Source organism: Zootoca vivipara, chromosome 2, assembly GCF_965207765.1.
Source record: "Zootoca vivipara chromosome 2, rZooViv2.hap1.1, whole genome shotgun sequence".
In the NCBI taxonomy this organism is placed as follows: domain Eukaryota; kingdom Metazoa; phylum Chordata; class Lepidosauria; order Squamata; family Lacertidae; genus Zootoca; species Zootoca vivipara.
In genome coordinates, this window is record NC_142584.1 from 19,774,421 (window position 1) to 19,800,331 (window position 25,911).

General features: G+C 43.0%; 2 protein-coding genes across 4 annotated transcripts in view; one reads left to right on the forward strand and one right to left on the reverse strand.

Annotated features, from left to right (window-relative positions):
* Nucleotides 1–4,302, forward strand: part of MILR1 (mast cell immunoglobulin like receptor 1) — a 23,575-nt gene extending 19,273 nt beyond the window's left edge. The window contains exons 7-9 of one of the 2 annotated variants that reach the window (XM_035103976.3): nt 28–90; nt 1,689–1,748; nt 2,515–4,302. In XM_035103976.3, the coding sequence (XP_034959867.1) occupies nt 28–90; nt 1,689–1,744 (119 nt within the window). In that variant the 3' untranslated portion in view covers nt 1,745–1,748; nt 2,515–4,302. Of the gene's footprint in view, nt 1–27; nt 91–1,688; nt 1,749–2,028; nt 2,118–2,514 lie in introns of those variants that run through there. The other variant, XM_088662967.1, reaches the window with a different exon arrangement.
* POLG2 (DNA polymerase gamma 2, accessory subunit) lies at nt 1,146–11,464 on the reverse strand. Of its 2 annotated transcripts, XM_035098451.3 has the most exons (8): nt 10,715–11,464; nt 8,959–9,079; nt 8,688–8,793; nt 7,286–7,459; nt 6,610–6,750; nt 5,805–5,885; nt 5,117–5,217; nt 1,146–3,471 (listed from the first exon to the last, which is right to left on the reverse strand). In XM_035098451.3, exons 1-8 carry the CDS (start codon nt 11,352–11,354, stop codon nt 3,306–3,308), a joined length of 1,530 nt encoding a protein of 509 aa, XP_034954342.2. In that variant the 5' UTR covers nt 11,355–11,464; the 3' UTR covers nt 1,146–3,305. The 2 variants fall into 2 exon arrangements, with proteins under 2 accessions (XP_034954342.2, XP_060127965.1); XM_060271982.2 differs by lacking the exon at nt 7,286–7,459 and having other exon boundaries at nt 3,277–3,471; nt 10,715–11,454.
* Between the last annotated feature and the right edge of the window lie 14,447 nt (nt 11,465–25,911).

Here is a 25,911-nt window from a genome sequence, read left to right on the forward strand (position 1 = left end):
ACTTATTCTTTCTTGCATTCTATTCAGTATATGAAGAAAATGAGTATTGCAATGTGAAACTTAACACCAAGAAGGAAGACAACAGAAATGGTAAAGTCTATCTTGAATTCCCTAAATAAAACAATGCTAGGTTGAATACAGGTTTGCCCTCCTGAGTTGGACAATCCTACTAAAAGCAAACTATATACCGTATTAGGGTATGTGTACTAGAGAGTTATACTAAACAAAGAAAGAAATGAAACAGGACTACCAGCATGCAGCTCATGCGCATTATGGTTAAAAATAATGTCCAAACTCAACCAATATGAGAAAATTTCCAAAACTCCATGAACTTTCATTTCAAAAAAAAAATATTAAAAGGACAAAACATTTAGTTTTGTTTAGAACCTTTAAGAAATGATGATATATTGAAACACAGTAATAGCCCCCACCGTGCAATATTAGTGGTACTGAAAATATTTATTAAGCTTCATTTCAGTTTGGAAACCAGTTTTATGACTCATTACAACCGTTAGTGAGCCCACAATATATATATATATATATATATATGATTTTTTGGAATTACCCCAAAATACCTTACCTCAAAGCAGTAATGGGGAACCTATGCCCTCCAGATGTTGATGGACTAACTACCACCACCCCTGACCACTGGCAATGCTGGCTGTGGCTAATGAGATTTGTAGTCCAACATCTGGAGAGCCACAGGTTCCCCATCCCTGTCCTAAATAAGCAGTCTAAGGCTGCAGTCTCATGTTGTGAATGTCCTATTTAACTCAGTGGGATTTACTTCCTAGGAGAGAAAGAATTGAACTGAGATATTTTTTAATTAACATGGTACAGTACTCCAAATTTTTACTCAATGCATCCTTTGCTACTTTACGGTGAGTTCTACAAACAGGCTGGGCTACTGTGACATTGAGGAACATTCATATTCTTGCACTTCATGTTTGTTTGTGGAGAGCTTTACTTTATACTAACACAGCCGTTATATTGTTAAGATTGTTAATGACTGCTGCAAACTGGTATCTCACAAGATGCAGCATTCTGTTTACGAGTTCCTAAGGAATTCTGGACCTACTAAAAAAGCAACATTTCACATAAAAGAAATTGAGCATTTATAAATAGGCACTGCCCCTGCAAATAGGTAGGAGAAAATTCACATAAAAATGTATTTTAGACACATATTACAAATAACTTTACAGCTGATATTATAGCAAAAATGTCTTTTAAAAATGCAAACACTTGAAGATACAAGTTGCTATCCACAGCTGACACCAAAATTAGTGGAGAATGCGCATGGCAAGTACTATTGGATTGCACCCTACATTTTGCAAGTTTAGATGGGAAGACACGGAAAGTGCCCCACTGAAACCTGTAACTATGCTCCTTCCCTGGATTACCACATGAATATGACGCTACCTGTAATAAGTTATGGAATGGCAAGATATACCAACATGGAAATTGATATGACTAAGGTTATGTACACATTATGCCTTTAAAGCATATTCAAAGCACTTTTGCTCCCTCAAACAGTTCTGGGCACTGCAATTTGTTAAGGGTTGCTGGGAATGGAAACTCTGGGAGGTAAACTACAGTGCTCAGAATTACTTGATGTAATTATTGTGCTTCAAATATATAGTGTGTACACAGCCTTTTTTAAAGTTAAGTTCATTTCTTATTTATTCTAGTGATCCTTGGTGGGGATAGTACTGTGCACTATGCAGAAGTTGTCATCCGAAGATAAAAAGGTACATTTCCTTCCTCATTATTCACAAGCAACCGGGTTTTTTCAGATTCTCTTATTATGTCCATTTTGATCATGTCTCTGCCTGCAGAGGGTAGGCCCAAATCTTTAATTTACTTACTATTTGTGATGTGTTGAAGATAGTACCCTTTTTTCTCTTAAATGCTTGATAGCCAATTTTCAGCCACTGTAATTTCCAAAGCTTGGTTCAGACAAAAGCAAGACTTGGGTCTCATTTTGTCGCCGTCCCCCCAAACACTCTACTACTTCCTTCTATATTACAGACCACCAGAACCAAGCTATGATTTACAAATGTGGTTTGGAGGACATGCACAAACCATAATTTGGATGCAAAAGAGAGGGATTCAGAACATGCAACGGGAGGAGGAAGCTTATAAAACTGAAGCTCGAGCATTATATCCAAAAATAGTTTCTAGTGATTTGCAACGCCTTGAGGAAAAAATATGGGGTGTAAGAAGGAACCACAAACCAAAAGACATACTACTATGAGTGTAGAAACAGCAGCCAAACCTTCATTTTTCAATAATCCTTTCATATAATATATATTGCACACAATATTTTTTTTGAAGTCACTGCCTTACCCCCCCCCCCGCCATTCCACCTAATCTCATAAGAATTGTTTTTCACATATTGATTAGATTACCCAACCAGCAGGAAGCTGTCAATTGTTCATCTAACTCTGACTGTTTCCGAGTAGCTTTAGAATATTCATCAACAAAGCCCATGTCCCTGTTTGTTTGTCTTTACAGGACTCTAGTCTGATACAAGTTGTCTCAAGATACTGCAGCCAAAATGACACAGCAGATCTAGAACCTTTCCTTTACCTTTTGAAAAGTTCAATATTACCTGCTTGCACCTGCTACATGTCTCCAACCTGATGTTCAGCATTTATTCAAACTGACACAGCAGCAATCAAGGAAGTGGAAAACAACAACCTCACTTCATTTGTTCAAAGTCTTCCTCTCCACCCCACCCCCCAAATTAAATTACAATAGGGAATGATTTTGCATATGAACCTGAGACACTTAAAGCATATATAAATGGCATTCCCATAAACTGGAATATACGTTAGCTTATGTTGGAAATGGAAGCAGAATTTGGCTAACTAGGATGGGTCCATGTTCAGATGACAGTTGTTCCACTGCACAAAAGTCATCCATGCCTATTTCTACTATAGAAAAAGACAAAATTATTGATCAACAGTACACCAATTACTTTCAGATGAAGATGTTGCTATGTTGTGATAAAATTAAGATCTCCTGGGGTCTGGAAGGCTCCAAACTGCTAGTTATCAAAGGATCATATCTTTGCTTGTCCTCTGCTTCTTACTTTAGATAATGTTCTGCAATGTTACTATGAACTGAAAGCTGCGGCTTTCCATTTGCATGGTTTTGCCTCATCTTATCACATGATGAAAGAGCCCCCTAGCGAACAGAACAATGTATCAGAAAAAGAAGTCCATTTTCCTGACTTTTGTTAGCTACAACCAGGGAAAAGATCCATTCAGCCAGGAAGGAGAGAATTTGTCTTTATTGTAAGCTCAGATGTTTTTAGCTGCTGAAATGTACTTGGTTAAGAAGTCCTTTAATCGGGATATGTGCATCATTTCCTTCATTGTGGTATCTCTGTTCCTTAGCTGGACCACACCATTCTCTAGTGTGGTATCACTGACAAGGATTGTGAAGAGGATACTCATTTCATCATACCTGCAAACAAAAAAACAAGCCTGTGGAACTGGTGCTCTTGTTGTATTCAGTAGCAGTATGACAAATTGTATTAGGGGAAGCACACTGAAATAATCCGCTAGGCGTTCTGTACTTTAAAAACCAGCACTTTCCAAGAGTTTGCGGTTTCCAAAAATAACTTACAGAAATATTGCTATAAAGCAGGCATGCCCAAACTGCGGTCCTCCAGATGTTTTGGGCTACAACTCCCATGATCCCTAGCTAACAGGACCAGTGGTCAGAGATGATGGGAATTGTAGTCCAAAACATCTGGAGGGCCGAAGTTTGGGGATGCCTGCTATAAGGCATTCACTTCTCCTTGGGGGGAAGGGTTTGTTTACTAACTGACCTGTTGAAAAGATTTTCAGGGTTCAATGTTGCCATTGTTAACCCAAGACCAATTTCATTCCAAGTGAGTCACTCAGTCCTGCAGCAGGTGAAGGTAATGTAGAGGTGCAATTTGCCCACTGTCTCTAAGACAAGATGATGAGGGGCAAACTGCACAGGGCCCCTTCTTTCCCAGCCACTATTTACTATCCTGTGCATCTCCCACAGGCCGCCACCCTGCTATCCCTGGACTTTTAAGGATACGGTACAACAGAGAGCATAAACAGCCTTGGTATTCCCATATCTTGTTTCCCCAAACTGACAACAGCAATAGAATTCTATACCAATTTGTGAAACAGTGTAGAAGCCACAAAACAGTTTAGGGCTACAGCATGTTGGTGGGAGAAGGGCTGTGGAAGTGTGATGATCCACTGCAAAAGTATTTGCAATGCTAAGATAATAATAATAAAAAAGAATTTCTCAAAAGCAGTTCAGGGTTTTTTTTAAAAGGCAAGCAAGGCAATGTACTGAGTATATTGTAACAAATTATTATTAAAATATGGCAGTGAGTCAACCTTGGTCACACTTGTCGGAAGACCTCCACTAGGGTTGCCATGTTTCAAAAAGTGAAAATCCGGACACAAAGGTTGTTGGCCTCGTTTGGCTAAAAATAAAAATGAGTTTTTGAGCTAATCTTAATGGAATTTGTCAAAATCTATACTTTCAGCGATTTCTGTCCAGGCACTGTTTACAAGGGCAGAATACCATTATGTCCGGGAAATTCCGGACGTATGGCAACCCTAACCTCTGCAAAGACTGGGACAGTGGGAGCGGGACCTTGCTCCTGCTTTTTAATCTCTCTTCAGCTTTTGAAACTATTGGCCATGGTATCCTCCTGTACTGGCTCTGGGAAATGGGAATTGGAGGTGCTGTGTTACTGTTGTTCTGGTCCTACCTCTGGGCAGAGTCCAGAGAGCAGCATTGGAAGAGTGCTTTTTGGCTGCCTAGTGGTTACATTATGGAGTGCTGCAGAGTACTCTCTTATCGCTAATGCTACTTAATAGCTATAAGAAGCTGCTGGAAGTGGTCATTAAAAGTTTTGGGGGAGGGAGCGATCAGCACTATTTCTCCATAACATCTGAATCAGGAGAGGCTATGTGGTCTCTAGACCAGTGCCTGGATTTTATATCACAGCTTTACCCCCACGTTGGGCAAAATATTCCTGCATTGCAGGGGGTTGGAATGGATGGCCTTTGTGGTCTCTTCTAGCTCTACAGCTCTAAGATTCCATGTTTCTTACTTTGCAAAAAGCTGCTCCAGTGACGACTGCACGGTTTCAAGATATCCAGGCCAAACAGAAATACCATTTTCTAATAATTCATTGAACAATCCCTTGCACACCTACGAGAAGGAAACACTGTCAGAGATTGGAATGTTAAACTGGAAAACAAACATACCTTTTTAATTATAATAAATTGACAGCATTAATGATGTAAAAACATTCAAGATACATTTAGGAGGAGAAAGAACCAAAAAAGAAATCACCTAATGCCAACAATTTAACCTTGGTTCATTTACCTCAAATATATTTGACATTTCCTTGTTTTTGGCAACAGAAATTAACTTAGGAATCGGTGAAAATATTGTTCCTCTTTATTTTGTATATAGTTACTTTGCTTCCTAAGCAATTAATGCTAATCCCTAGGATCATCAGTTTGAGAAGTTTCTCTCCAGTACAACTCCTGCAAGAAAGTAATAACTAGGGACAAGATTTATACGTGCCTAAGCAAGTGAGTCTGAGAACCTGCACATTTGTGCAATCCTACTTAAGTAATCCATTGGTTGGCCAAACCAGGCCAGTGCCTTTCATAGCAGCTAGGACAAAAAGATTGGATGCAGCATTTGAGCCAAATGAACTGAAGCTGTGCTTATCTACATTAAAACTCCTGCATTAAAATAAAATAAGCACACCTACTTTCATAGCTTACCTGCCTCAGCTCTATTGTAGGGCCTCTTCCCACATCCAAAGCTACTTTGATTGGCGTCAAACATGGGTGAAGTTTAAGTACCTGAAATACAAAACAGTAAAAGAGATACACATCCATGAAACATTCCCAGGACTATACAAATCACTGGCAGTATGTAATGTTCATTTTTATTTTTGAACTCGTGGGAAATGGAGCCCAAGCCAGGGAATTAATGTTGCCAATTAAGCCTAAGAAAGAGAATGGCAATGTTTACATTCTCAGGATGTTTCCCCTGCCCTTGTATGGCAAGAATGAGGAGCTTGGCAGCTTAACTCCCATTTTGCTTGATCAGTTCGTTGTGTTGTCGGAACTGATAAACTGGTTAACATTAGCGATGGCTGGTTACAACTTCTAACAATGGTTACAACTTCTAACAATTGAAGTAGGCTTGCTTAAACTAACCTTAGTTGAGCTCAACTACATTTCTGGCTACAGGTAACACATCAAGCTGCACTTAATCAAAGGCAAAAAACAAACTTTCTGAACTCAGTAGCATTTGAGCCGGGGGCTTGCTGCTGTTCATTCACTTGGCACTGGAATATGCTTTATAATTGTGAGTGAATATGGGGAATATCACCTTTTATAGAAAATTCAGTACCCTAATCACATAATGCAATATGCTAGGTCACAATCCAACACAAGAATAATGCCCATTAGTTTTCATCTGTGTAGGAGTGACTCAAGTGTTTTAGTTATAGGCTGCCACAGTGTATATTAATTTTTCAACCTCCTAGCTGGCGTGCATATGCGTTAAGAGGAAGATCACCTTTCTCTGCAGAGCTTTCTTCCTTGTTGAAGCATTTTCAGCCAACTGCATACCATCACAGAGATATGCTAACACTCCACAGTCCAGATTGCCGCTCACAGATAGGATATGAGGAACAACATTCTTCCTCCCATCTCGACCCTGAAGGAGAAAAAACAAAAATGTGCATTTGGCAATCTTTAAAACCCGGAAATGCATTCTACAATAAAGATGTAAAGAAGCAGATTAAATCCCATTCATTTGACATGCTGACTCAATAAAAAAAAGAGTTCACGGTGATGGTGGGGGAGAACGGGAAAGATAGGTTAAAAAGTGTTTCTAAAAGAGCTGGAATGTGTGATGAGCAGAGAAAAGGTGCCTACATATTTCATTTATTCATTTCCAAAGAAAGAAACAAGCCACTCAGCACCTGCTGCCCTCCTGCATGCCACCTTCATGACAATTCTGCACTTAGTGACTTTGAATGCACTATGATTGGGGGATTGCTTCTACTTCGAGTCTTGTTGCTCATTTATAGTCTTGAAACTGTCCTCCGGGCAAAGTTTTTGTCCCATCTGCTTCACTTGAATGTATATTAGTTAAGCAGTGCATGTTGTAAACCACTTTGGGAGCCCTTGTTTGGGGCTGAAAAGCTGCCTAGAAATGCTCTTAAAATAAAGTATTTAATAAAACTTACATGCAAACTGGATTCTTTTCCTGCATACATTTGTAGCAGTTCATTATCCCCTAGATTGCTCAGAGTTTCTATGACTTCCTTCCCCCAAGGAAAGTTATAATAGAGATGGCTTCTTCTTCTTCCTTCTTCATCATGATGATCACTACTGGTGAAGCTAGACGGGCTTATTGCAAACTACAGAAAAGTAACAGAAGGATCTGTGAATGTACAGATGACATTTATGCCAACTACACTGTGTTTTATCCTGGTCTAAATAGAAGCATATGCATTAATGTTTAATCTTACCGTATTCTCTAGTTAGCTGTCTTTTCACTCTGACAGAAAGTGGCATGTCTGTATATTGGCTGTGGCTCAAGGACAAATGAGACACACATTTAATGTGCAACAACCAATAGCCACTATGTTGGGGTCACCAACGTGACACCCACGAGTGCACCCACACCGTTCCTTCCTGGGCACATACAGCGTTCCTATCTTTGCTGAAATTATGCATGAAATAAGCATTCCATTACAGCCAATAGGATAGGTGTTGCCCACCACAATTTCTCCAGTTTGCAAAAGTGCTCTCAAGTCCTAAACAGTCTGATGACCCCTGCCCTGGGGGGAATTACTGTATTAGAACTGTAGCAGGGAGGAAGGGAGAAGATTAGCCCCTTCCTTCCCTGCCTAAATCCTGGCAAAAACTGCTTCTTTGGCCCAGTGCAGTCAGAAGTTTCACAACCTACTCCAATGCAAGGAATTTAGGCATGCTCTGCCATAGATGGAGTGTATATCAGTGCAGAAAGGGTGTGGAGTAAAAGACACATGGGGAAATTTCAGCTGTAATTTCATGGGGAGATGGCATGTGTGAGGGTGAGAACTTGGCTGATAATTCAAAGCACAGGAGACTAATGCCTACACTTCACAATGTCAGACGGAGGTCAGAGGTGACAAGAATACTACCCTAGCATTAGTGGGAAGAAACCATACACAGACTGTGAAAGATAATGTAGCAAGCTGAAGTATAAAACACCAAGCAGCAGCAAAATGCCTTACTTTCCTTTCACTGGACTTTACTTTTCGTTTGGAAAGCTTGCAAATAATTCTACGTTAGTTGCCAGTCCAGAAGAATTTTTAGTAAGTCACATGCTTGCATATAGTTGGATCTAATTTTTAGTGACTGCGGGAGGCAGAATTGCTTGCAAGTCTAATTAAGGATCTTGTTGGCTTCATATATTTTAAATTAAGCAAATGTTTGCTTGAGTGCTAAAAGTGGGTTTGTTCATCATTATTCTAATATTGAGGGCAATGACCTACAGCCTTTTAACCTTCAGCAGCCTCCTTAGGGCATATAAAAACAATGGCAGACAATTCACTCTCTTTGTACCTTAAAAGCTTATAATGCAAGTACTATACTGAATACCTTTCTCCACCACTGGAGACGCTGACGTAACCAGTAGTCCAGCCACTGTCCAGCAGTTCTAGCAGAGCTGTACCACACTAGGGAAGTCATTGTGCTTTCACCTGTTCTTTAAACAACAGCAGGAGGTCATCAAATTAACACTTTAAAACACAAATAAATAGAAGAGATTATTTTTCTTCCAGAAATAGAACAAACGTAGAACAGAAATAGAGATAAGCACCTGCGGCCAAATATTCTACCAAAGCTTATTTAGGAACATAAATTACAGTACCTCATGTAATTCTCGTTTTCATTATTTCTTACTGGATGGAAACATACTCCTATCTGAGCAACCCCAAAAGGCAATCTCTTGTTGACCAGTTCCAGGCACTCAATGTATTGCTGTAAGGCACCTATCAATAAATAAATAAATAGGCTTCAGCATTCATAGAAGTGTTAACAGTTCCTATATGTTTATCTGTTTTATAATGGAAAATAATCTGGGACATAGACAGCCCAGGACAAAATTTAGGAACTACACAGAGTAGTGTCATAACTATACACTTTACCTTTTCACACAAACTTACAACTGGTTTGTTATATACAACTGTATACTGCCTGGGTTACTTCAGAGTTTAAATATGTTTTGTGCCTGTATTTTCAGAGAACAGTTAAAAAATGTATCTTCTTTCAACTGAAAGTTCCAATACCATAATATAAATGTGTGATAGAATAGCCACACATTCCAGCATGCACACATTCAGAGATACAAAAACCTTAGCTATATTTTCCAGATGGGTAGCAGAACCTTAGCTGTACTTGCGGAGTTGCATATCCCATCAACTGCAGCACTAAACTTCAAATTGTGTGGGGTGGTGGAAAGGCACTTTTGACAAAAATATGTACTAAACTTCAAATTGTGTGGGGTGGTGGAAAGGCACTTTTGACAAAAATATGTATCTGCTGTCACACAGCTTTGGAGTTACAGCTGCAAGTTTGGCAGAATTCATCGTAACTAATTCAACACAGCCAACCTAATACCCAAATGTGAGCAAGTCTTTGGGCATTGCAACTTCAGAAGCAGCCAATGCTGAATTCATAAATCAACCACCTGTCTAAATGCCTGCATTTTCTGCTATGAAATACAGCACAATAGATGTTTCATATAACACTTCAAGATGCTAACTCTAAAACAAGGTGTCTGCATAATAAATACGTAGGTGAAATGTTTTTTATTCACCAAAGTTTTATATTGGTATCAGTTATCAGTGTTTGTTGCTGCAAGTTACGAAACAGTACAAACGGTCAATAAAATAATATCCATTTGCTTGTCCTTATACTATTTTAATATCAGGTTTGTTGAAGAAGGGTTTGAAGATGACCTAGTAGGCATTCCTTTCAGCCAGGCTGTATATCGAAGACAGCACCTGGTTTGTTAATTTTGGAGGATGGCACTACTACACAGCAAAACTGCCAACATAAACACCTGCATTTCAGAATAGTCACAAAACACTTTGCCATCTGTTAAAATGACAACTTTCCTTTTTGCTTGTTTTTGGCTGAGCTGATGCTGCTCAACCTCACCTTTCCATCTTTAAAAAATAAAAGAGGAGGAGGAATTACCGTGGCCAAAGATACAGGCTGAATTTTTTTATAGCCTTTTAAACATCTTTTAATCTGGGCTGCAGGTTTGTTTCATATTTTTTCCCCTGCAGCTAGAAAGGAACCTTTTTATTTATTTATTTAAAAACCACCACCAAAATAAAAAGAGAATTCCGTAGATTCCCCTGGACTTCCCTCCTCCCCCTTTGTGGTTCTTTATGATAACTTTCCCCCTCCTGCAGATGAGAGAAGAAAGGAACCTTTTCAATGTGCTTTTCACCATTTCGAACGGCTGCCTTTTCACCATACCTTTCGTTCTCCGGTCTGCAAACCTACTATAAGAGGACCTGTATTAAGGGGCTACCATCCTAATACAACTCCTCCATCCATGATAAAACTTGGGTATGGCATTCTGGAGAGAGAGAGAGATATATATAAAGCCATACCGTGAAGGAGGCTGTCCCGCAGCACCCCAGACGCCTCCAACATCTTCCTCAGAGAGTCCAGCACCTGCTCTTTGCTTAACTGGTCATTCTCCAACATTTCCCGAACGCCTCGCGGGCGCAGCGCAAGGAGAGCCTCCGCGGGCGGCACTTGGCCCGCGAGGGGAGAGCGGCAGAGCGGGCCATCCACCCCCAGCACTTGCTCCCTGGACGCGACCACGGACTCCCACCACCGGGCGGCGAGGTTCTTCCTCAGCTCGACCCCCAGAGGCCCCAAGCCCGGGTGCTCCCCGCTCAGGTGAGAGTCCCAGGTGAGCTTCTGGGAACCTTCGGCTCCTCGCAGGAAGCGCCTCCTCTGACACAAACCCAGGAGCGCTTCTGGAAAGCCGCGGGGTTCCTCGTCGGCGCTGCCGGGGCGGACGGACACAGGGCCCGCAGAGCCGCTCAGGAAACGCCCCGGCGGCGGGGACGGCTGCCCCCCGCGCTCCCCTGTCAGGAGCCTGGGCCGGTCGGGCACTGCTGCCCCCGCCAGCCTCTCTTGCTCCGGCCACCGGTGTTGGACGGGCTTTTGGACCCTGCGGAGACCGCAGCCACGCGCTCCGCCGCCGGTGCTGAAGAAGGAAACGAAGCGGCGAGGTAACATGTCTCTCTTAAGCGCGGCGGCGCTCTGCTAGCCCCGCCCCCTTTTTTAAAAGAAACAACAGGCGAGCCGCGTAGCGCATGTGCCGCTTCTCAGACCCCCCCCCCCGGGCTGGAACGCAGAGGCGGGTGCATAGAGACGTAACTTCCTAGACGCAACCACTGGGCTGATTTCCGGTTTAGTTGGCGGGGGGCGGGGTGTTTCCAGCTCCTGTGTGGCCTGTAGGGAGAATAAGGTTTAGTTTTCCCCCATGTTATAATCTACCTCAGTGTGTCAGACTAGGTTTGGGAAGAGCCAGGTACAAATCCCCACTTAAACAATGAAATTCATTTCTCTGCCTAAACTACCTCACAGGGTGGTTGTTGTGTGTGTGTGTTTTTTAAAAAACAAATTAAATATTTTCTTAGTTTACAAAGGTATGTTATAAAATCATATTGGGGGGGGGGGTTGCAGGACACCATTATTAATGAACAGAGAGGGGTGACAGCTGCAATACCCAGAATCCTGTTCAATGCCATCTTCCCTGTCTCCCCACCCCTCCAGCTAGGACGCGACCCTGCCTGAAGGAAGGCTTAAGGATCTGCATATGCACAACAGTTAGCATAAACTCACACATTTCCCCTCTCCACCTCCCCTCCGCCCAGAACAAAACAATGTTTTCAGAAGAAGGGGGGGGGAAACCGCCCAAATCCAAAGTTAAACTTTTCTACTCAAGTTAATAATACAGCCTATTATATGTTCTCTTACCATGAAATCTCTATCCGCTGCCTCTGTATTAGAATTGCTGTTTTATATCTTAGAACTGTATATGTCAGGACTGCTACCTTTTAATTAGAAATCCCTGCATTAGGTATGTTTTCCAGGTATATTTTCTGTATGAACCCTGTATGATCCCAACCCACCTGAACCTTGCCCTACTACCACCCTATACCCATTCAAGGACACACGGACAATAGAGGGATTAGCTGGAACAACTTTATTCAAATAAATTGCCATCCTCAACGTAGCCCACCCTTCCATGGCCTGGAGGAAAACACCTGCCGGGCGGACTTCCACCCCATGGAAATCGCCAGGAACTGCCCCACCTCTGCACCCATCTCGACTGATTGCCCTTCCTGCCAAACAACAGGGAGCACCATCAACGACAGGAGAAGAGAGATTGACATCTCTCCATCTGAAAGGAGAAGTCATCTCCGCACCCAGCTAATCCGATCTCCCACCCGTCGCCCTTGTCTCCCCCTCCCTCCTAGTCCAGAGATTTCCATGCATGAACAGGAGGGTATATAGGGGGACTTCACCATTTCCGGGGGTTCCTTCCTTCTTTCCAGAGGCAGGGACCCTACAGCTGTAGCTTTGCATTCTGCAATAAAGGGATCAGTTTGTTTTTCCTGACAGCATCGTGTGGTCTCTGTCATTTTCCCGGCGGAGCTGAACTTAGTGCAAATTTTGGAGCTTCCGACCCGCGTCTGTCCTTCTTAAAAGGCAACGCATTTTGGGGTACATTTTTCATAACAATATGGCGAGCCAGGCAGGAGACTCCGTTTAGCCGTACTCTTGGGGCGCCGTGGTTGGGGAGCCCAAGCGCACCCAGCCATTTGCAGGGGGGATCCCCTTCCCCGACTGTCCCTGGAGTTCTGGCCTAACTGGGATCCTTAGCGGGACCACACAGGGAAAACAAACAGGATCCAGACGGCCGTGGGGGTTGTTTTCCAAGATTTTCTTCTCCTGTTGTCGCGAGGTGATCAAGCTTCAGGAAAAGAAGGCAGCGCGCTGCGACGTGAGTATCAATAGGGAAATTGGCTTTTCGGGGTGGGAATTGTCACAGCAATCAAACTCTTTCCTATTTTTCATAGCCAAAAAGCCCAAAGCCCGTCGGAGTCTGCCCAGGCTGGAGGTTTTGCGGCTGCCCTTTTCCTCCCCAAGGCTTGTTGTCCGTCGGAGTTTTGCCCAGATAGCGAGCCTTGGCAACTCTTCCTTCTCTCGCTTAGCTATCCCGGGTGAAGACGCCCCTCTGCCATGGCGACCTTTTGTTAGGTATGACCCATGACCAGAGATTGCAAGTGCGCCCGTTCCCTTTTCCTACTTTGCATTCCTCAGGTCCGATCTGGCATTGCGTAGGCAAGCGTTCAGTAGGACCTGAGTCTAGAGAGCAAGAGGCAGGGAGATTGCTGTGGCACTATTAAATTGTGGGTGGGAATAGGAGTCCTCCTCGGAGTGTGTCCACTTTCCTAGAACGTTTTCCTAAGGAGACTTTCCAAACCCCATTTTCCCTTAGAGAGCCCTTTAGCAAACCTTCCCAAGCCCACTTTCCTATCGGAGTCGGTCCACTTTCCTATCGGAGTCTGTCCACTTTCCTTAGACGTGCCCCAGGTTCCCAAGGAGTCCCCAGAACCCCGAGAGACCCCACAGCCCCGTCGGAGACTGCCCAGGGCTAGAACTTGCGCAAGTGCCCCTTCGGAGACTGACCAGGGCAAAAATGGGTGCACCCCTGTCCAAAGAGACAACTCTGCAGGCTTCAGGGGAGAAATAAGCCCAAGGAGAGCTTACTTCCCGTCTGAACTCTGATAGACGCCTCCAATTGTATTTAAGAAATGTTTCAGGGTCTAAAAAAACAAAAGAAAAAAAAACCAAAACAAAATGCAAGCTTGCTTAAATAATTTTTATGTAAGGGCTTGATCAACCCAAAAAAACATGGCAAATATTAAAAAGAGTGGACGTAGTGTGTAAAGGTTTATTTTAAAGAGGCTGTAGAAGGCCATTTTTTCCTCTCCAAAAGTAAAAAGAGGGGCAGGATGAAGGAAAATAAAGAGTTGTAACTTTGAAAATGCTTGCTCAATGCTTTGAAAATATTTCGAAACTTGAAAATGTTCACTTCATAAACTCCAGCTATAAGTGGATAAGAGATGTACTCAATGTTTAGAAATGTTATGGGGTTGTGTATAAATTGGCCACAACATCCATAGACTGCCTTCTTAAGTGTGCATAGTTAAAACTGCCAACTTGTTTTAAATTTCTAGTATAAAGAAACAATGTTGAACCAATCAATCTTAAACATGATAAATATGAGAATGAGGTGTGCAAATGTTGTTATTGAGAGAGGCTACAAAGGGGAGTCTTTCTCCAAGTGACTAGAGGAATATTGACTAAAGGAAAATTGAACAGCTATTCCTATAAAGGCGATTTGTTTGTCAAAAGTAGAGCTTCCATAGCCAGGAATTGTCTATCTGAGTCTAGTTTTAACTTTGATTGTGTTGGACAGAAGGGTTCTTGTTGGGCTCCTGATATCAGTCTCTTAAGGAAAAAACTCATCTGCTAAAGGGTTCTGTATAGGGTTGGTATTCTCAGTCAAATCTTCTGAATCCTGCATCTTAGAGGGTTAGACTAAATGACCTCAGGGTCCCTTCTAACTTCCATTTTAGAGCTATGTGAAAGGCAATGTGTCTGATGTGGTGATGGGTTGAAATTCAGCCCAGCTCTGCTTTCTGGCAAGGAAAGATTATTGGTTTTCAGAGTTAGAACAAGAGTGTCGTTGGTTTTTAAGGAGTGATTATATAAGTTTGTACCATTTTGTCTATTAAGGTTTAAAGTTTAAGCACATATGAAAGTCTTGACCATTTTCCCTTGTAAATAAATGGCAGAAAATATCTTATGAATTGTGACCCTGTAGCCATTTTCCCATATATGAGGGGGCAGGGAATTTTAGTCTGCCCATGGCTGAAGTTATTTAAAAAAAAACCAAACATTTGCAATTTATGAATTCTGACTGGTCATTTACCCGTACATAAGGGGGCGGGTCATTGTTCCGCTAATGACTAGAGGGAAAGCACACTAATAATAATAATCCACATTTGTGAAATATTTTGAATAAAAGTCTGCACCCCAAAAACCCTGTAGATAAAGGGGGCAAATCTAGATTTCTTTTGCCTGGGGTATCCCCAAAAACCCTGTAGATAAAGGGGGCAAATCTAGATTTCTTTTGCCTGGGGTATGAGATGTTTATATAGTACAGTAAACATGGCTAATTAGTGCCATGACTTCATTAAGGAGTTTAATTTGACCAAACTTTTCTTGCAGCTTTCTTGTGAAAATATTGGGTTGGGTTGTCTGTGAAAATATTGGGTTGTCTGGATGTTGAAGTTTTATATATTTAAAGTTTAAGATTTATAAGCCTGCTTCCTAAGCAGCAAGGAACAGGAAGTAAGAGGTGTCAGAAATATCTCAGGACACAAAAGCTATAGAAATGGATTTAAACTGACCAAAAATAATTTAATTTGACCACTTTTTGTTGCTGGTTTGGTGGAAGTGTAAATTGTTGGGTTTCTGTGTAAAATCTAACCTATTCACCCTTCCCTTCCTCTATTCAAATGGTAATTCAGCCAACACCAGCAACACTTTCAAATGGTACAATGGATTTCTGAATCATGAACTTTGTACATGCACAGAGGCTATGCCAGCTTGAAGAGAAAAAATAGAGAGAAAAAGGAGGTTAAAAACAAAACAAAACAAAAACAGCAACCAAATGCTGAAGGGCCTGTGCCATGCAGGGGAAAATTTGTTTAAATTTCCTTATGTGTCTTTGACTCCAGGGGGTCACTTGAGAAAACAAAAGGGTCAAGTGTTGGACCATCATTCCAAATCTAATATGCAAAATTCTTTCCAGAGGTAAATATCTCAGCACTCCCACTTTGAGTTCATCGCTTGAGTACTTTCATCGCTTGAGTACTTTTTGTTGTTGTTTGTTTCCCCTTTCAACAGGATACTGATTGTGATTTTAGTCAAGGGCTTAGAAAAAACTCCAGACTATGCAAACCAAGGGTCTGCTCCCCCTTTCCAATGGGTATTCAGGAAGCACCTTCAGATACTTATCTCGCATTTGCATTTCACCCCAAGCATTAACTCCTGCATAACCTCCCCCCTTGCAAAGTTCCAACCTAACATGCAAAAATTATTCTCACAGCTTTCCCAGGAAGAACATTTCTAAAGGATATGTGAACCTTTAAGAAGACTAAACCCCAGTAACAAGTGTTTATTTTTTCCTTTCTCCCACAGCAAAAAAAAAAGGGGGGGGTAGTGAAGAGATACAAACAGTAATTTCTTTCCTTACAGTCTGCAAAACGAGCTTAAATCCCTGCTGTATTAGTTTACTTCCCGCTATAGTTTTATATATTTCCTTTACTTTGATGCTTCTCTTTAGGTTGCAAATAATCTGCTTTCATTTATTAAATCAGTTTTTCCATTATGTCTATGAAATTAATCTAACCATACTTGTACAACTTTAGATTGCTACTCTTTATTTTCATTTGAGATGCTCATTATTAGACTGATGTTTATTCAGGTACCATCTGTGTTTTTCCCCATAGAGTTCTCTTTTATCAGATAGCACATGATGACTTTTAAGGTTTTTCCCCATTATTTTACCATTCACCTTCAAATCTTTAGGTTACAGTCCAATATTAACCTGTATGGTCTTTATAATGTCTTCATATTATTTGATAATAATTCTTTTTTTTAATCTGAGATTTTTGTGTCAAGTCCATCTGAAAAAATTGTTGTTTGAGTGGTAATCTAAATATTATTTTGTTCTTATTTTTGATTTATTTTGCACTTCTACTTTTTTTGTATTTCTACTCTTTATTTCTGTACATGTGAATGTAACATCTAAGTCATTCTTTCCGTAGTAGTAGTAGTAATAATAATAATAATAATGATAATGATAATAATAAACCCCTAGGTAAAGGAAAACAGACTTAGCAGCTAACAACAGTAGTAATTATATACCGTGTTTCCCCTTTTTTAATACGTAGTCAGAAAGTAAGCCATGGCAGGGTTTTTAACCATTTGAGAGCTATAAGACATACCCCGAAAATAAGCCATACTTCCGCACCAGCTAGCAGGACCCAGCATGCCGGCCGCGACAGGAGGAGGAAGCCTGCCGGGTCGGGTCAGTGCCCGGAAGCGGCGGTGGCTGCTTTAGTGCCAATAAAGCGTGCAGCAGTGCCGCACGGAGCACCAGCCAGCAGGACCCAGCTCCTGCAATGCCGGCCGCGGCAGGAGGAGGAAGCCTGCGGGGTCGGGTGGGTGCCCAGAAGCGGTGGCGGCTGCAGCGCTGACAAAGCGTGAAGCAGCGCCGCACGAAGCACCAAGGGCACGAGCGGCAGGAGGAAAGAGAGAGAGGCTCGTTACTTGCGGCACTTTAAGAGAAGCAGCCAGAACCGATCTCCACATTCCGAGCCTCCCTTTTGCGCGTGCGGGCATGTTAAAGCCCCGATCACTTCACTCCCCACTTCTTCCTCGCCATCCCTCCCTTTCACGCATTGCCTTGACCCCGCAGCCCCCCTCCCTGGCCATCTTCCCCTAAGTGCAGCGCTGCTTCGTGAGCGCTGCAGCCGCACGCTCTCTGTGTGTGCTGCAGCCGCACGCTCTCTGTGTGTGCGCGTGTCTCTTTCTTTCTCTCCCTGTGCGTCCGTCTCTCTCTGTGTGTGTGTTTGTGCGCGTCTCTTTCTTTCTCTCCCCGTGCATCCGTCTCTCTGTGTGTGTGTGTGCGCGCGCGTCTCTTTCTCTCTCTCCCCCGTGCGTCTCTGTGTGTGTGTGTGTGCGCGCGCGTCTCTTTCTTTCTCTCCCCCGTGCGTCCGTCTCTCTCTGTGTGTGTGTGTGCGCGCGTCTCTTTCTCTCTCTCCCCCGTGCGTCTCTCTCTCTGTGTGCGCGCGTCTCTTTCTTTCTCTTCCTGTGCGTCCGTCTCTGTGTGTGTGTGTGTGTGTGTGTGTGTGCGCGCGTCTCTCTCTCTCCCCCCCCGTGCGTCTCTCTGTGTGTGTGTTTGTGCGCGTCTCTTTCTTTCTCTCCCCGTGCATCCGTCTCTCTGTGTGTGTGTGTTTGTGCGCGTCTCTTTCTTTCTCTCCCCGTGCATCCGTCTCTCTCTGTGTGTGTGTTTGTGCGCGTCTCTTTCTTTCTCTCCCCGTGCATCCGTCTCTCTCTGTGTGTGTGTTTGTGCGCGTCTCTTTCTTTCTCTCCCCGTGCATCCGTCTCTCTCTGTGTGTGTGTTTGTGCGCGTCTCTTTCTTTCTCTCCCCGTGCATCCGTCTCTCTCTGTGTGTGTGTTTGTGCGCGTCTCTTTCTTTCTCTCCCCCGTGCGTCCGTCTCTCTCTGTGTGTGTGTTTGTGCGCGTCTCTTTCTTTCTCTCCCCGTGCATCCGTCTCTCTCTGTGTGTGTGTTTGTGCGCGTCTCTTTCTTTCTCTCCCCGTGCATCCGTCTCTCTCTGTGTGTGTGTGCGCGCGTCTCTTTCTCTCTCTCCCCCGTGCGTCTCTCTGTGTGTGTGTGTGTGTGTGTGCGCGCGTCTCTTTCTTTCTCTCCCTGTGCGTGTCTCTCTTTCAGTGTGTGTGTGTGTGTGTTTGCGCGCGCGCGCGCGTCTCCCCCCCACAGAGAAAAGGTTCCGCTTCGGCTCGTCATTCAGCCGCGCGCGCGCGCCAGGGGCATGGGCCCAAGCCTCGTCCCCCTCGCGCTTCCCTCACAAGCATCTCAGAGCGGGACGGGTCACGGCCTCCCTCCTCATTCCTCGGCCGGCGTGAGAGAGCCCGGGGAGCAGAAGGATCCCAGGTTTAACCCCCAGGTACCCCCAAGTTTGAAATTCTGGAGAGCTGCTGCCAGCCTGGTTGACAGTAAAACCTGGATAGCACAGTAGGCTAGAGTGTGGTGTTTATAATGTGCGCGGAAGAGAGCACCGAGTGTCCTGAGCCAGTGGGACCCAGTTGTACCAGCACTTTAAAAAAAAGACACCCCCTGAAAATAAGCCACCGTGTGTTTTTTTGAGGAAAAAAAGTTATAAGACGGTGTCTTAAAAAAGGGGAAACACGGTAGAAAAAATACTTAATGCATCAAGATTTTATTGTTTGCAGCTTCCTAAGAAAACTCCAGGAGATGTTTTTTCCCCTTTTTCCCTCTTCTTCCCTTTGGCTTTTGCCCTTTCCTTCTTCTAACTGTGCCCTTAAGTACCCTAACCCTGCCCCTTACAGCATACTCCTTCTACAGATGTTACTACAGACGCAATGATGGAAAAAACCTTGAACCCAAATCCTCCGGACCACAAGACTTTTACCTGCAACAACAGACACCAGAGTTTTCAAACTGGCCACAACTATCTCATTCCAAAAGGATATGGGCTGACAAAGGGGGGAAAGTGAATTGCAAGGACATATGCTCTCTTTTGACTTCAGGACTCTGTGCCCTGTTAAGAGTTGGCCTCAAGATATGCAACTGATATATAATTATGTTTTATGTTACGTGATATTATGCAGAAACGTTGACCTATGCCTGACAAGTATATGTTATTTCCACAAAGGGGGGGGGCATTTTTGTGTGTAATTGTTTTCATGTTTAATGTATAGTAAGTTATTGTATGGTGGTATTATTCCTTATACGCCCAATGGAGGACTCATGTTTTCTAAAAGATCAGGCTATTGCATAGTCCATTATTGAGATTTAGATCAATTTATGACCACATTTCCTTATCTCACCTGGCACTTTGTAGTGTGCCAGCCTTCTTTTTACCAAGAAGCAGTTTCAGGATTCATGAAACCAGCAGATACAAGAAGGTGTATATGCCTTGATTTACCTGGAATGATTCCTTATAGAATTAAATTGACCAATTTGGACATGTGCCCTTTTCAGAATGGTTTTTATGGGGCTGTATAAATTATAATTGGGTCAGTTCTAATTGGGCAAGTGTATCCAAGGTGCAAGTAGCTTTCTCCCTTTAAGAGTAACTGAGCAACTCCCTACTACAGTGCAAGACCAGAGCCTATAATAAAAAAATCCCATAGAAAGCCCAAGGCAAAGGCATCTCTCTCATGACATGCCCAAACCTGTGGCAGCTATGGTGAGTGCCAGGTGACATGGTCGATATGAAAGCCCTAAGGGGATTCACCAGGGATTGTTGCTGCTGTGCCATGATGGAGGTGTGGGACCAGAAAGCTAACTTTTACACCTGAGAACACACAAAAGGCAAACTCCAAGGAAACTGCATTTTTCAGTCATTGGTGGACCTTCCCGGTAATGTAAGGCATATACCATTTCTTATAAAATGCTTCTCCCAAGCCCCCCTTTGAGCCGCCACCACATACCCCTAGGTTGTGCCAATGTACCACCTGGGAAATGGAGAATATTATGTGAGGCAATGATTGGTTGTTACACAACAATATTGCCTCAGAGAGGGGGCTGTTATAAAATCATATTGGGGGGGGGGGTTGCAGGACACCATTATTAATGAACAGAGAGGGGTGACAGCTGCAATACCCAGAATCCTGTTCAATGCCATCTTCCCTGTCTCCCCACCCCTCCAGCTAGGACGCGACCCTGCCTGAAGGAAGGCTTAAGGATCTGCATATGCACAACAGTTAGCATAAACTCACACATTTCCCCTCTCCACCTCCCCTCCGCCCAGAACAAAACAATGTTTTCAGAAGAAGGGGGGGGGAAACCGCCCAAATCCAAAGTTAAACTTTTCTACTCAAGTTAATAATACAGCCTATTATATGTTCTCTTACCATGAAATCTCTATCCGCTGCCTCTGTATTAGAATTGCTGTTTTATATCTTAGAACTGTATATGTCAGGACTGCTACCTTTTAATTAGAAATCCCTGCATTAGGTATGTTTTCCAGGTATATTTTCTGTATGAACCCTGTATGATCCCAACCCACCTGAACCTTGCCCTACTACCACCCTATACCCATTCAAGGACACACGGACAATAGAGGGATTAGCTGGAACAACTTTATTCAAATAAATTGCCATCCTCAACGTAGCCCACCCTTCCATGGCCTGGAGGAAAACACCTGCCGGGCGGACTTCCACCCCATGGAAATCGCCAGGAACTGCCCCACCTCTGCACCCATCTCGACTGATTGCCCTTCCTGCCAAACAACAGGGAGCACCATCAACGACAGGAGAAGAGAGATTGACATCTCTCCATCTGAAAGGAGAAGTCATCTCCGCACCCAGCTAATCCGATCTCCCACCCGTCGCCCTTGTCTCCCCCTCCCTCCTAGTCCAGAGATTTCCATGCATGAACAGGAGGGTATATAGGGGGACTTCACCATTTCCGGGGGTTCCTTCCTTCTTTCCAGAGGCAGGGACCCTACAGCTGTAGCTTTGCATTCTGCAATAAAGGGATCAGTTTGTTTTTCCTGACAGCATCGTGTGGTCTCTGTCATTTTCCCGGCGGAGCTGAACTTAGTGCAAATTTTGGAGCTTCCGACCCGCGTCTGTCCTTCTTAAAAGGCAACGCATTTTGGGGTACATTTTTCATAACAGGTATATGCCTTGTCTTTTTTCAAGTTGTACAACCTTTCTTACAAATCATCTACCTTTGTTGCGAGGCCTTTGTGTTGAGTACAGTACTGTAGAAGATTGGGGAAGAAGAGGGAGGAAGGGAAGGTGGGAAGAGGCTTATATTATTTTGTATAGTGTAAATGTGGGGTTTTGTGTCAGCGTCAACTGGGTAGGTTCTCTTTCTTTTCGTTTATTATATTTCCTTGGTAGTGAGATGTTTTGGGGGCAGGGTGTGGTTGGTTGCCTGTGCTTGGCTGCAGTGGGATTTGTTTGCATTTGTGTGAGGGATGGGTCAGGTAAGCCCGATTAATTCGTATGTTGTTGGTGGCTTCTTGGTTTTTTATTCTTAAATTTTCAAATTATACATCTTAAACATCTTACATGTGGAAAAATAGGGGTGGTTGGCTTTTGCTGGCCAATTCCACAAGCAACTGAGTCCCCTAAAGTTCATGATCAGTCAGAGATGAATGGATGGGGGGCCGGATCCAGTGGAAAATAAGGCAGATCTTTATTTTTCTGTTGCAACAGAGTCCCCTCCCCTCCTAGCAAGGAAGCAAGAGAAACCTACAATGGTGTGCAAAGCTTCTATAAAGACTTGAAATTGCCCACAAGACCACTAACCCAACATCATACATATCGGTACATCACAGAAGGTGGGTCTCAGCAGAAAATCAAGAATGTTGCTTCTCTCCTGTCTGCCAGGATACCTGACAATGCCTTGTTTGCATTTTCTGGGTAGCTGGGCCATTCCTTGGAGATGGTAAATACCGTAGTTCCTTTATCTCTTACACATATTGATACTTGCCAGACAGTATTTGCAGGGAGGTGTAAGCCCCTACAGTCCAAAGACAGTTGAAAAGCGTTTCCCATTTCCTTCCTCCTTGCAGAGAAATATTTGAGGTCAATTTGGGAGAGTCAAAATGGCTTCAGGGTTGCTCTCCTGCACTATTTCAGACGCATGGTTTATATACTTATGTATGTGTGTTTGCATTGTATATTTATGAACATTTATTCTATATATGAGACCTTAGAATTCATATAACACATATGGTAATAGCATATATCCAGGGACTTCCCGCCTTCCATGGTTCATTTCATTTGCCTAGCTTTCCTGCATATTTTACTGTAACCATCTGAAGAAGTGTGCATGCACACGAAAGCTCATACCAATGACAAACTTAGTTGGTCTCTAAGGTGCTACTGGAATGATATTTGTTTGTTTGTTTCGACTACGTCAGACCAACACGGCTACTTACCTGTAACTGTAACCATTTTAGTCAGTTCTCCAGTTTACATCATTCAGATATTAATCACACTGTTGAATTTATCCTAATGCTGCATCTTCAGCTGTACAGTTATTTTCCAAATACTCAGCAAAGATTTTTCCATGCCTCTTTATATAGATACTCTTCTTGTTCTCTTATTCTGTATGTTAAACCAGCTAGTGTTGCAAATTCTATCATCTTAGGGAAATACATTAGTCTTTGTTTTTCATGCGAGACCTTTTCAGCGCAATCATATGTATGCATTAATACAGGGATCCCCAAACTGCGGCCCTCCAGATGTTTTGGCCTACAACTCCCATGATCCCTAGCTAACAGGACCAGTGGTCGGGGAAGATGGGAAATGTAGTCCAAAACATCTGGAGGGCCGAAGTTTGGGGATGCCTGCATTAATACTTACTGAGTTCAAAGGGGCTTCCTCCCAGGTAAGTGGGGATAAGATTGCAACCTCCTTTTGGGGCATTTCAAAGTGGTGCCTGTCAACAACTCGGCTATCAAAGCAGTAGGAGGCCTATGAATCTAGCTGAGTGCTATATGTGTCACAGGAGGCTTGCAGAACAAGGGAGGCTTGGTGAGAGCTGTCCTTGCATTTTAGGTTTTTCTCCTGAAAACTATTTGTTTGAACAGGCCTTTACAACACAATTCCCTGCCACTTTTAACCAGCCACTATTGATCCTTTTAATTTGTGCTTTACTGGTTTTATTTCCCAGAAGTTTATAATTTTAATTTTGAACAAATAAGCATTTCCACAAAAAAATTGAAACAGTTCTCACCTATCAAACCTCAACTCCCCCCTTTCAGCGGTTCCATGAATTTACCCTCTTCTTTTTCTTCATATCCCAGTTAACTATTTATTCTTTTCCTCATCTGCAAGTTTTTACAATAATTCTGCTAATGTCTTAATTTGTTTACAGTCGTTTGTAAATATTTACTGGTTTTATTATGACCATGTAATGAAAGAGCAAACTATTAATACATCAATGAAAGAATGCAGACCGACTTTGTTGTAACCCGATAGGAAGGGATTATGTGGATTAATTTTGAGTGGAAAGCCATACAAACCTCAACCCCACATCTGACCTCTAGTATTTACAGTGCCATAGCGGGTGGCGCTGTGGGTTAAACCACTGTGCTGTTTGGGCTTGCCGATCGAAAGGTCGCCGGTTTGAATCTCTGTGACAGGGTGAGCTCCTGTTGCTCTGTCCCAGCTTCTGCCAACCTAGCAGTTTGAAAGCACACAGTGCAAGTAGATAAATAGGTAACTCTCTGGCGGGAAGGTAAACTGTGTTTCCGTGCGCTGCTCTGGTTCACCAGAAGCGGCTTAGTCATGCTGGCCACATGACCCGGAAAGCTGTCTGCGTACAAACGCCGGCTCCCTTAGCCTGTAAAGCGAGATGAGTGCCGCAATCCCAGAGTCGTTCGCGACTGGACTTAATTGTCAGGGGTCACTTTAAGCTTCTCTCTCGGGGTCCTCAACTTGAAATGTAGGAGTAACAATGGACAACACTGCAGGGATGTTATAAGCTTCTCTCTCATACCTATTTCCAATATGGTAATAGAAGCAGAGTACTGTACATTGCAATGTTGAAAAGCAGTCTCCTGCCCACAACCTGACCTCAATTATACATTATAGGGCTGTTGTAAGCCACTTTCTCAGCTAGTCTCCTCCAGTTTGCATTATGGAGATAATGGACTACAAAAGACCTGAGTTAGGAAGATCATAAGTTTCTCTCTTTGCTAATGCTGTCCCATCTTTGCTGAAATCTTTGGTTTCTCTATTGATTTATTTGGACAGTGCCCATTTGCACCCCTGATGTATTTTAAAATGTGTTCTCAATTAGAACCAAGGGATGGCACATTTAAGTGAAAAATGGTTCAGTATAAACATTTTGCATGCCATTGGGGAGCATCTCCTTAACCAAAAGACAAGAGTAAATGAAACCACAGCCACAGTTCTGGTAGGCACTGATGGGAGTCAAGACACTCAGCTATGGCAGCTTTCAAATTAAAAGTAGAATGAGGACTGTGATGTGCTGTGATTGCTAGTACTGTAAAAAGACAGGAAAAGAAAGTTGTACATCAGATCCCATTGATCTCCATGATTGCTAAGGTTTTACATGCAATGTTTTTCTATAGGTGTTTTACATATCAATACTTCCTGCACCTAATAAATGTGAAGAGTCAGTTTTCATTTCTTAGTACATAAAGTACAGTATTGATCTGCTGTGTAGAGGAGGTTTTCCTTCTATGTGAAAGGAACAGGAAGAAGGTTCTTGTTTGGATTATTTCTTCTGGGAAGTGGAGTACATCTGGTTTAAACTGGTTTTATCTTTCTGTCAAGGTTGTACTGACTATAATAGTCATGCCAGGAGCCTGGGTTTTCACTCACTTTGCTTTCTCTTTGTTCTAGTGTTTGTTTCTGTATGCTATAGTGTTAAGGTTTAGCCTTATAAGTTTTTGTAAGTTTTATTGTAAGTGCTGCAACTAGATTTTTATGGACTGTGGCAATCCTGAATGTATTGGATTTGTGACCATTATGCTCATTTGCCTTCAGTAGCAGTAAAGCTCTGCTGCATGAAGTACAATTGCCTCTGGTCTATTTTTTGAAAACTCTGCTACATATTTTAAGTTTTTTCCTCCTCTGGTGCTGGCATGTCACTCATATCATGTTCCTGCTGTAATGATGGTACTGGAGTAGTATCAACACTACTGTGGCTGCAAGTGGAGAAGGCACACCTGCATTCAGCTCAATGCTTACTTGGAGCCAGATTTGAAGTAGCAATTAAATTAGCTTGGTCTTTGCTGCTGTGTAAACTTTGCACAGCAAAGTGTTACATGTCTCTGAAGTCATTTGGCTGAAACTTGTGGGTCTAATGTCGAAACTCCAGACCCCTTAGGGTCTGTAGCACTGTAGATTTAGGTAGAAAGCAAATAACAAAAATCTTGTTATGGTTGA

Bases quoted from the DNA above. Each gene is read 5' to 3' on its own strand.
- POLG2 (XM_035098451.3), bottom strand. From the start codon at position 11,354: ATGTTACCTCGCCGCTTCGTTTCCTTCTTCAGCACCGGCGGCGGAGCG. The intron at 7,460-8,687 runs GTATTCAGTATA...ACTTTTCTGTAG, and splicing joins GTCTCCAGTGGTGGAGAAAG to TTTGCAATAAGCCCGTCTAG. The intron at 5,218-5,804 runs GTAAGCTATGAA...TCCTTCTCGTAG, and splicing joins CTACAATAGAGCTGAGGCAG to GTGTGCAAGGGATTGTTCAA.